General features: G+C 38.4%; 3 protein-coding genes across 3 annotated transcripts in view; all 3 read right to left on the bottom strand.

The window, feature by feature from the left end:
• Window positions 1–1423, bottom strand: part of LOC119736817 — a 6856-nt gene extending 5433 nt beyond the window's left edge. Inside the window, exon 1 of the mRNA XM_038210827.1 lies at window positions 1321–1423. Coding sequence (XP_038066755.1) covers window positions 1321–1423 — 103 coding nt within the window. The remainder of the gene's footprint in view (window positions 1–1320) is intronic.
• Window positions 1424–7735: 6312 nt separating this feature from the next.
• LOC119736816 (C-type lectin domain family 4 member M-like) lies at window positions 7736–8281 on the bottom strand. The gene has a single exon (XM_038210826.1). It carries the CDS (start codon window positions 8279–8281, stop codon window positions 7736–7738), a length of 546 nt encoding a protein of 181 aa, XP_038066754.1.
• A 3339-nt stretch (window positions 8282–11620) lies between these two features.
• LOC119736815 (perlucin-like protein) lies at window positions 11621–12172 on the bottom strand. Its single transcript, XM_038210825.1, has one exon. It carries the CDS (start codon window positions 12170–12172, stop codon window positions 11621–11623), a length of 552 nt encoding a protein of 183 aa, XP_038066753.1.

The raw sequence follows: 12172 nt of genomic DNA, 5'->3' as shown, positions 1-12172 counted from the left end.
CGGTGAACTGGCGCTGTTTCCATTTCACAAGCATTTCCAGACCTTGCCTTATGGTATCGTTTTGGTAATCTTTCTCGATGATCTTAACCTCAGTGTCCGTAAAGCCAAGCTGCGCAACTGCTATTGTTGGCCAATCACAACCAAGCCTCCCAGCGACCTCGTGCAGATTTGTGTCATGTAAACATGGTTCTGCGCAAGAGAATAATAGAAATAGGAATACTTAGTTTTCCAAACTTTTGTGTCAAATTGCCGACCTCACAGTTTAGCTGCAAAAAAACTAAACATCAAATTGCTGCAAATTTTAAATAACTGTTCATGAAACTGGATGATTATAAGCGGAACTAATTTCGCAAACTGCCGTTAAGCCGCCCGCAGGTCGACTACGCGAGGACAAAAATCAGTCGGCGACTGAGCTACGATCTTCACGAAGATAGATTAAGCTACGATCTTCACGATAGATTAATTGTGTTTATTTTCTTGTACATTTGTACAATTTGTTATACGCCATTCTGCGGTTTGATACATTTCTCATTCATAAAAAAACGACCATACACTTCTAAACTGCTCTAGTGGCTTATGACCAGACCATTGGGCATGCGCGAGCGAACACAGGCTTTTAGTTGCCATTAAGTTAGTGGGTTCTTCTTTACTTTCCCCTTAGACTTTTTTTGTAAATTTTTATCAATTTTTAGCGTATTTAACATAGGAGTAGCTCCCCTTGTAAAAGAAAATCATTGTAGTTTTAGATAAGATATCCCTTCCCATTGCTTTCGTGGAAGTGTGTGTCCCCATGTTGGCTGTAAGAAGCCCACAAGTCACTCTTTATCCGTTGCAACATGGTCAAGCCACATCTAGTTCTATTCAGGAGATAAGCAGCACTTAGACAAGACACACATGAGGCCTGCTCTTAGGTGTCCTTGCTACATAACATGTATTTTTCATCCTAAATTAGTGTCTGCCCAGTTTTTTTTCTTTAGATAATTTCTGTACTTTTAGAGGGGGAAAGGGTTTGCGACAGCCCCACCTCCACCCTAGATCCGCTTCTGTTAAATGACCCGCAATCCGGTCATATAGGGCCTGACCATTTGCCAGGTCAGATGATCCCGTAAAATGAGTCAAAGATGTGTGAATTTGACTCGGAAAAGTGTCAATTTGACCCGGAAAAGTGCAAAAAAAAACACAAATGTCAGGTTTATAGGACCTGGTTCAAATTTGAACTCCGATCTAAATCCCCCCTCAGCCCCCCCCCCCCCAAAAAAACCCGGTCTTTAGATTTAGGTAATAGGCAGGGGAAGTGGATGAAACGCAGCCTTTACATACCTCCAGATACCGGTGTTTCGTGTTTTGCTCTCTTTGGCCCGCTAGGACCTGCTTCATCCTGAGTGTCCCCCTCCCTGGCAGCAACCCGTGATGGTCCATCCATACTGCGTTGCTTCGTAGTCCAGAATTGAGAAAGACGATACTTAAAGCATCAGCTGAGAAATAATCATGAATCAAGTCACAATCATAGTCGGATGATTTTATGCGTTCTTAGTGTGTCCTCAATGCAAACAGGTTCCCATCGCATGCACTGTCCGTCTTGAACTGAGACAACTGAAGCAGAAAATCAGCGTAAGTCACTCTTCATGTAGTCAACATTTCTGGAGGCAAAGCTGAGATCCTTAATACTTAAGAGGTTAAGTTTTGGGTCTCAGTTTAAATATTGAAATAGAGTAGTCGTGTGTTCAAACGGTAGACAGAATGCACTGCAGATAGTATACTTGTGTTTCCTTCAGCACACTTTGTTTATGCACTGACTAGACTGGTCTTGGGTCAGTTATTTTCTTGCCTCGAATGTTCTCACTCTATTCAAGGTTTTGCAATTTTGAGATTCACCTTTTTAGGTAGTCCCATGTGTCTCAAATGCTGTACTTCCCCCGTATCATGTGCCACACATAGCAATGAGCGCTAAAATTCCTGAGTTTTAACTCCATGAAAGCTATATATACTTACCTGATTACAAAAGCAGGAAAATCATATTCCTACCTCTGGACTTGTTGTGGGTATCTTGTAAAAATCCTGTAGTCATTTCGGAATTATTAAGTCATTTTCAGCAAAATGTGTTTCACTCAAAATTATAGGATAACTATCAATTAGATTTTGTTTTTCTCTAGTGAATATTGGGTGGGAAAACAGTCTTTACATTTCAAATTTGGGGAACAAAACCTTTCATGAAATTGAACACGCAATGCTGTGGGCCTTAATACAATATGGATGATGTCCAGTATGCGAGACGAATTGATAAGGCTACCTTTTGAATAATATTAAATATTATACTTGTTAATGTGAAGGGAATTTGGCATTAAGAAACGTTCTCGACAACGTCACAGCAAACATAAAATACAGTCAAAGGTGTTGTGGGACAAAGGATGAACAAGGGCAGATCCGGGGGGGGGGCAACGGTGTCATGCCCCCCCCCCACCCCAAACGAACCCATTGTTTTTTAAGTGACGTCGCAATAAAGGCAGGCACTGCGTACACCACCATCTTTTCCTCTTTTCCTCAAAAAAAAAAAGGTCAAAGTGGTCAGAAATTGCCTCAGATCGCACCGCAGAGCATCTAGAATCCAAACATTTTCCGAGACCTTGAGCGGGCCCCGAACCCAAACGCCGTAAATTTTGGACCCACTTTTTGGGGGCAAAATAAACTGAATAGATAACTTATACACCATAGTTACTTACCTATACTTTGGTGTACCGGCAAATCACTGATCCTGTATTATGAGAACAAGGTGGGAAAACCTTGTACTTGGTTGCAACAGGCAAATACTCCTCTGTAAAGTGCGAATGTATTCATTTTCTGGTCTAGTCAAGATCGGTTGTATCCTGCTGAATAGCCAGCCATGATCCATCAGTGAACTGCGTCACAGACAGTGGCGTGATCAAACTATGATCACATGACCAAGCAGACTAGACAAAACCATTATTAGTGAGGTCTACTTGATGTGAAGTACAGACTTTGTGTTTTAATTTCAGTAATTCTGCAGGGCAGTGATCATTTGAATTTGCTTAAAGCATGTCAATATATATATGTAGCTTATTTTGATGCACTTTTGCTAAGACGAAAATATCAGACGATGATTGTAATTATGCATCTTTTTCAAAATATTACCTAGAACTACGTACTTTTTTTTTACTACGGAAGTTTGTCTGGGATTGTTGAGCTGTGTTGCGTTTTGTATAGAAATGATTACAAAGGAAAAGGATGTTTGTATAGCACGTGCACGTACGTGACGTTCCCTCAGTGAGCATTGTGATTCAGATTGTTCAGGTTCAGCATTGAGGTTCAGATTGTGCATTCAATCTAGGAACTGGCTGACAAAGGACCAATAACCATGAACTACTTGACCCGAATTACTGAGTTCTATGTGGTAATCATTATTTTTTTCAGTGGGAGGTTTTTTTAATATTGGAAATGGGAAAAGATCCTTAGAATACAAAGTAGGGTACACTAGTAAGTGGGTCCAGGGCAATACAATAGACTCTGGACAATGTTAGGGAAAGAGTTGGCATTTTTTTAAATCAAAATTTGGATCATAAGAACTAATCAAAAAATATGCTTTCGGTTGTAGTTGAGTCATTTTGAAACGATGAAAACACTTTGTTATGAGCGAACCATATATACAACCTTGGTATAGGCCAGGGATTGCGAAAGGCGGGCGACACGTCATGCCGACCGGCCGTCACGTCATGCCGTTACATCGCCCTCCCCATCTTGCCGTCTTTCGTGCCTACACTTCACTCCTCCTGTCACAAATTTACAAATGTACTAACTCCACTTCAATTTTGAGACTTAAATTAATCTTCAAAATAAAAAATAAAATAAAAATGACATAATGTTTTAATGACATAAATGAAGGGTCGTAGCTCTCAATTTGTATCTCTGTGGCATTTGGAATTAAATTGGACCCTAAAGTTGCTCTATATTTCAATTGAGTGTAGGAATCAAGCAAAGGATGGGCTTCATGACTGCTTTTAGAGGTAATCACTTTTGAACGGAAAAATCACCATAAAGACATCTGTGAACCCCCAAAATTGAGCGGCTAGTAAAACAGGCTGTGACATGATTTGCTGCTTGTCTTGATCCCCAGTAAGAGTTCTGAGTAGTTCCCCCTTGTTTGGACCTGGGCCGAATTGTTATTGGTGTCTATGGGGGTCTATTTGCCTCTATTTTTGACTGGCCTATGGATATTTTAAAGAGATAATGTGTTCCGGATGTGTCCTCAGCCGGTACATCTAACCCCCTGCATTCCATTTACCTTAAAACTTCCCAAGCTGAACAAGGAAAATTGAAATGCGAAATAATTTATTGATATTTTGTTTTATTTCATTTTTTTATGGTGCATTGTAATCAACAAAATTAGATGGCCTTATGTTTCGATCTGAACATAATCTTTTTTCAAAGGCAAAAACCATCACACCTATTTTTTTCTAACCCGCGCAGAGAAGATATCCGCAGTCACCTGACAGTTCCCCTGGCCAACCAGTTTATGTTCTTAAACAACTAATAGATTTGAGGCAACAGAGTAAATCCATGGTTGTATAAAACTTAAAATGGTTGTATAAAACTTAAAATCTAAAAAAACTCAATATGATGTTAGTGATATTTCACGCTGTTAAATTTTCAGAAATGTGGTTTTGACTCAGTCTTGTCCAACAAAAAGTCAGGCAAAGTTTTTTTGCTTTTAAAAGTAAAATCACTTTTAAAACAACATGGGCAGTCATAATTACATTAAAACTGAAATGACTACAAAGCAGCAATAAATAACCTTAAAAACGTAATAGTCATTAAGCAAACTGATTTCAAATAAAGAAACAAGAAACACGTAAAATCAAATCGAGATAAGATTTACAAAAAATAAAAGTTGTATTTACCCGATCTTAAAACACATCTCGTCATCTTGTTGAATAATTTAAAGAGGCATTTTTGGGGGCTATCTCGAGTTTCACCTCGAAAAAGATTTTTTCCCCAACTTTTATTCAAGTTCGAATGAGATATCGAACAGAAAATGCACCGACGTTTAGTTTATTTCGCCGTTTGGATTATTTCTTTACAAAATTAATTTTATTTGCGGCTCAACAATAATTAAGCAGGCACCGCGAAGAGAGAAATAAGTAGTTTTTACGTCAAAATCAAACACAGCCAATTTGAAAAATCGTTAGAACAAAACAATTAGTCTTGCTTGTGGAGCGGGGCATGCATGTTTAAAACACGTCATGCATGCGCTAAAACTCGGACATTTAATTGCGATTATACAGAGCATTTGCGCTCAAAAGACTTAATCTTTAATATCCTCAATACAAATTCTGAATTAACACGAAATGTGTTAACAATTAATATGAAATATGTGACAATATCGACAAATAAACATTAAATTCAAGAGAGGGTGTTCAGAAAACATAACGTTTGTAACAAATAGCCAAAAAGTCAAATTGTCCTTCCTGATCTTAAATCTTGTACAAATACTACACCGATCTCAGTTTTGCATCTTTTTACTTTTAACAATTGGATCAATTATTTTAATGTTTAACACACGTAACCTATATAGACCTTATGCATTTCATGTACTACAGAGGGCGTTCTTTGCTATTACAATTTAGTACAATGAAAGCACAAAAGAATTTCTCACACAAATTCAAGCGATACAAAACCTCTGCCCTCTAATCCACCTTAACGCATAAGGTATAAACTAGAATTCGTTCACCGTCACATCTATGAAAGTAAACTATTTACATACGAAATCAAGAAAATACAAAGTGAATTTGTCTTTTTAACCTTCGAAATCAAGAAAATTTTATGTGAAGTCGTCTTTTAAAAGTTGAGATTACGTGGTTTCAAAATTTTAAGAAAAGCTATTGATATTCGGTATTGAATGACAGAGAAACTTAGAATTTCAAACTTTTATTCGAAATGACAAAATTAAGCATTTTGAAGGCAATTAATTAAAATGTCCAGTTAATCTCAAATATCTTATCATTGATAAATACGACAATTAAGGCTTACCTTGCTTCCTAGAAGAAAAAAAAAACTCGGTAGCTTTTTTTCTTTAGTGCTGGAAAATCTAATCAATCTCCACAAAATTGCTGTGATTAAGTTTGTAGAACACGTTTTCGAGATACCCTCTCCAGAATGGAGACAGGAATAACCAGTCTTTTCATATGTATCCTGTTCTCAGGCGACCACGCCCTCAGTTATTAATCGTATTGATATGTCATAATTTAATTTTTCCAAATGTAATTCGAACTTGTACAATAAACTGAAAAAATCTAATTTGCTTTTAAAGTACACTCATTTATCAAAGCACAGGAGCAGTAGGAAACTATATATAGGCCTGACTGACATTTGTAGCGGCATTGACCTACAAACAGTCGGGTAATTCATATCAGTTTATTTTTTTTGTCAATGTAAGTCCTAACACTTTAATCGAGTATTATATTACGAAATCGTTGATTGTGCTACCAAAAATAGACTGACATTTTCCCTTTCGTGTAATTAAAAATCTATCAAACCAAGCAGGAACAGAAGCGGATCTCTGTCTCAGAATTGATGATAAAAGAAAACTATGACATCGATTAATTGACAGAATTGACAAATTGTTACATTTGTGATTGCATCAATGGTAAGGCAGGCACGTCTTGCTCATATTTTGACATGTTTCAGCTTCGAAAGCATGCACTAAAACATGGGCATGACAAATGTATAAGGTAGTGCCGCTAAAGCAAAGATACAATTAACTAATCAATACTTATTTTCAACTACCACGAAATATGATTCCAATCATAAATATTTTTCAATTTAAATTGAAACAGACTTGAAACTAAAATTAGGTTTCAGATACATTTAAAATGATTGCATGTTCAGTAAACATCGGTCATCCAATCAAAAGTTTGTTCCTTTAATGTTTGTCATTCGATTGGCCTCCGAAGAGTTAAATTGCACTTCATGTAGCAATTTACGGATCTTAGGCTGGCTCTTAAGCAAAATTTTTCATATTTTGTTGCTAAGACTGAACCGACCATTTTAAAGTTTAACAAATACAACCAATAAAAACTCTTGAGAAATTTCGTGCAAATTTACAAGCAGATGAGGAAAAACGTACACTTCATTCACAGTCACATCTAAGAAAGTAATGTATTTATATTTACGAAATTAAGGGAACTTAAAATGAATTGATGTCTTAATAATTGAGATTACATGGTTTCCATAACGATATCGATATTCGGTATCGATATTCGGTGTTGAATGATATAAAATCGAATAATTTAAAACACTGCATTTCTGTTTGAGATAAAGAGTCAGACCATAGTCATTTCAATACATTTGTTTTCCATTTCAATTCAATTTTCATCTCTATTGTATATGGTTTACATTGCGTATTTGAACAAATTTCCGTCGCTCCATTTTTCCTAATAGCTGGAAAGCGAATTAATCGTCACATAGTTCTTGAATAAATGTATAAGTGCTAAGATCAAGTTTGTAGACTACGTTTCAAAAATTGTTCCAATGTTCATGACTAGATGTCGGTTGATATATCGTATTCCCTTTATCAGTTATTCGATGTTGAAGGAGCGACATCCGGGCTCCTTTACGCAGGCTGAGCCACAGGCGACCACGCCCTTGGTAATAAACTCCCGGATGTTGTGATCGAGGAGGCAGGTTGGGTGAGACTGCTGCCGTGAGTGTCGGTAGAGAGGCATTAGTGACGGAGTTGGATTAGGCCGTGGGTGCAGGCAGCTTGACGTACACAAAACGCCCTGCTTGACAAATCACAAGATACGTCATCCATTCCACCCTGGCCTATTTGAGCGCAATCTTGTTGGCCTCCCGAATTATTTGGTTCTCCTTGATGCCAAGCCAAGAAGGGCTCGCTCCCTTCCTGACCATCACAATCCCAAGATCCTTCGACGACTTTGTCATCGCAAGCAATCCAGGCATAGAACTTTAAGTCCACATTTCGCGCCAATTCCACCATGAAGGTCATTTCCCCCTGCGAGCGAGGAGCGGCCATCTTGCCTCCCATGGCTTGGCAATCCGATTGGCTGTCGTCCCAAGTAGCCGGTGTTTCGGAGAGTTGATAACACGCTTTCCCCCACAATTGCCACTTTGGCGGGCAAGAGCATTCAACAATGAGCCGAGAGTGGCATTTGACAGAGAGCCGAGATGGGCAGAGCCCTGAGCCAAATACAGCCTTGATAGATGAAATGACAGCGACGATGACGATAAATTCGGACCAAAACGCCATGATGAACGGAGAAGTAAAGATGTCGCTCAGGACTATTCAAAGTATCTGTAGCTCTGAAACCAGGACTGTGCTTGATACAGAGTGAATCAGCGCCGAAGCAATACGAAACGATTTTTGTTAATGGTAAACAACTTCATACAGTCGGTTACCATAGTAGGGGAAGTGGAGAGAACTCAATATTCAACTCGGACACCATTCAACGTTACCAGAGCACAACAAATGTACTTCCGCTGAAAACTGATGAAGCTCAAGGGTAACTAATGTAGCGTGTAAACGACGCGCTGGACGACACCTGCAAATTAATTTCACTGTGACGCATTTTTAAGGAAATTGTTGTGCACAAATTATTTGAATTGAATTGAATTTGAATTGAAATATGTTAAACAACCATAAAATATTAATTCAAACTATAATATGAAAAAGGTGTTCCGGCAAATGCGGTGAGTATTAACATCGGAGACAAATGATTGACAAGTAACGTTTGTCATAAATAGCCAATACCTGTAAAATGCACTACATCGATCTGACAACTACGTATTATTTTTCTGCAACCGAATACAAATTTGTAAAGGCAAACAATATATGCACATAGAGACCCTATTCAATGAAGGTACTTCAGAGGTTGTTCTTTGTTCTTATAATTTAGTTACAATGAAAGCACAAAAGGTATACTAATCGATACAAACCTCTACTACACCTACATGATCAGGTTTTATAAACTCTTTCACACATTGTGTTAGAAATTTCATGCAAATTTACAAGCAGACGCGTAGACAAAACGTTTACAGTCACAAGTAATAATAAACATTTACGAAATTACGAATATTCAAATATAATCTTGTTTCAAATGTTTCGAAAATGCAGTTTACACAAGATATTTACAGTTATTCGTTTTAATTTAAATTTAATCTTAACATTTCAATCAGTTATATTTCCCCTTTTAGATCAAATTTCTTTCTCTTTTGTTATGAGAACGATTTTTTTCTTACCTTGTTTTTTTTTAAATAGAAATATCGAGCGCCATATTTTTTTGTCTAAAGAGGGGAAACAACGAATAAATTGTCACTATAAGTGAAATTTGTGTGTTAAGATAGTTTAGGTTTGTAAAAAATATATCTAAGATGGAGCATGCAAGTTCGTTTCCTGTCCAATTCACTTGATATCCAAGATGGTTTCAATGTTCATGACTAGCCGATGTATACTATTCAGAGTAGAGACAGAAATAACCAGTACTTAGGCGAACATGTCCTTAGGCGACCACGCCCTCTGTGATAAACTCCCGGATGTTGTGGTCGAGGAGGCAGGTTGTGTTGAGAATGCGGTCGTGAGTGTCGGTAGAGAGGCGGAGTTAGTGACGGAGTTGGATTAGGTCGTGGGTGCAAGCAGCTCGACGAACGCAAAAGGCCCTGTGTGACTGACTGCATTGACTGTCATCCATTCCGTCATGGTGATCTGAGACCATCCGAGCACAATCTTGATTGCCGGAATTATTTGGTTCTCAATCATTCCATTCCAAAAAGGGCTCGCTTCCTTCCTGACCATCACACTCCCAAGTTCCTTCAACTTCGGTGTCATTGCAAGCAATCCAGACAGAGCATTTACTGCCCATCTTTTACTAATTCCTCCATGGAATGTATTTCCTCAAACGAGCGAGGAACGGCCATCTTGCCTCCCATGTTTTGGCAAAATTAAGCTGTCTTGTCGTCACCCAAGTATGCGTACGGTTGAAGGGGTGAGGCGATAACACCCGTTCCCCCACAATTGCCACTCTGGCGGGCAAGAGTATTGGGCAGTGAGTCGAGAGTGGCAGGAACCTGACCTAAATTGAGCATTGATCGCTGAATTGATTGCTACAATGCTAAAAACTTTGAAAAGGTACAGGATGATTCGTTAGTCCTTCGGTAGCAAGAGTTTGAAGATGATCAGATGTGTTCTCTATACGTGTACGCCATTCTAGTGTCTTGGCATTGAAGTCGAATGGATTAACGAAAACGAGTTGTCAATGTAAAAAAAGACGAGTTTTGTCTGACGCAGAATTTTGATACTATTTTGACTTGTTTAACCATTTTAGGCACGCCCTAAAAATGGGGCTTTGTAAAGGTAGAAAGCACAGCCGCAAAACAAAGCTACAATTAGCTTCAATACTTATTTTTAATTAACTACCACAAAATATCTTCACGATTCTATTCCCAATTAAAATTGAAACCTACTTGGATCCAAAATTAGCTGCTAAAACCATTTAATTAAAATGATTAAATGGTTCATAGACATCGGTAGTTAAATGACCGGCTGTTGGCTGTTTTTGTATATATATTTTGTTTAAAGTAACGTCATTCATAACCAAAAAAATTGTTTGACTGTCCTCCCAAGTGTGAAATTCAACATACGTTTACTAGCATAAGTATTTCACACTTTTTTTCAATGGAAACAGACATGGAACCAAAATTAAGTGATTAAACAGTTTCAAATAATTAAATGTTCAATAAAATTCCGGCTGTTGGCTGATCTTTGGACACATTTCGTTACAATATTATTCATAAACTACTACCAAAATCTTCGACAGGCCCCCCTTGTTTTAAAATTAATTTCACGTAACATCACATCGATCTGACAACTAAGTATTAGTTTTGATATTTTGCTGTTAAGACTGAATCTATCATTTGATTTTTTAACACATACAAACCAATACAAACTTTTGAGTTATTTCATGTGAATTTGCAAGCAGACGTGGAAATACAAGAACTATTCAATCATAGTCGCATCTACGAAAACATAAGAATTTAAGAATATTTAAAATTGAATTGTTTGTATAGTTGTAATTACGCGGTTTGACTGACGCAGAAACTTACAAATTAAAGTGCATTTCTATTTGAATAAAACGAGTCAGACTAAAGCAATTCAAAAGAAAATTTGTTTTTAAATTCAAATCAAATCTTATTTGCTATAAAAACGATTACTGATTACCTTGCTTTCTCGAACAAAAGTTTGGTCGCCCGTTTTCTTATTTTCCGGAAAAGCGAATTAATTGCATCATCACTAACTTCCCGTATACAATGTTTGTACCCGGGTAAGTAAATGTAAGTGTTAAACTAAATAACGTTGGTAGACTACCTTTCCAACACACTTCAATGTCCATGACTAGCCGGTGCCCTATGTTGATATGTGTCCTGGATTCAGCTGATTCCCTTCTGCAGATATGTTATTGTTGAAAGAGCGACATCTGGGCCCCTTGTCGGTTGAGCCACGGACGGCCACGCTCTCGGTGATGAACCCCCGGATGTTGCGGTCGCGGAGGCAGGTTGGGTTGAGACTGCGGCCGTGTGTGTCGGTAGAGAGGCATCAGTGACGGAGTTGGGTTAGGCCGTGAGTGCAGGCAGCTCGACGAACACAAAACGCCAAGTGAGAGCGATAACAGTATTCGTCATCCATTTTGCCGTTTTTTGTCGACTTTATTGCCACACAATCTTGATTGAATAAATCATTTGGTTGCCCATCATCCCAAAGTAAGAAGGGCTTGCGACCTTCCTGACCGTCACACTCCCAAGTTCCTTCAATTTCTTTGTCATTGCAGGCGATCCAGGCAGAGTATGCACTGTCCACCTTTTGCGCCAATTCCACCATAAAGTTCATTTCCTCCAGCGAGCGAGGAGCAGCCATCTTGCTTCCCATGTCTTGGCAAGCTGTCTTGGCGTCATCCCTAGTATGCGGTAAAGGAGTGATGCGATAACACTCGTTCCCCCACAGTTGCCACTCTGGCGGGCAAGAGCATTCCACAATGAGCCGAGAGAGACATTTGACAGAGAGCCGAGAAGGACAGAACCCTGAGCCAAGTACAGTTTTGATAGATGAAATGATAGCAACGATGACGATAAATTCGGACCAAAACGCCAT

Source organism: Patiria miniata, unplaced genomic scaffold (genome assembly GCF_015706575.1).
Source record: "Patiria miniata isolate m_02_andy unplaced genomic scaffold, ASM1570657v1 HiC_scaffold_3, whole genome shotgun sequence".
Lineage (NCBI taxonomy): Eukaryota > Metazoa > Echinodermata > Asteroidea > Valvatida > Asterinidae > Patiria > Patiria miniata.
The sequence above is the reverse complement of the archived record's forward strand: the minus strand, read 5'-3'. Positions and strand labels throughout refer to the sequence as shown.

Coding starts and splice junctions, on each gene's coding strand:
- LOC119736816 (XM_038210826.1), bottom strand. CDS start 8,281: ATGGCGTTTTGGTCCGAATTTATCGTCATCGTCGCTGTCATTTCATCT.
- LOC119736815 (XM_038210825.1), bottom strand. CDS start 12,172: ATGGCGTTTTGGTCCGAATTTATCGTCATCGTTGCTATCATTTCATCT.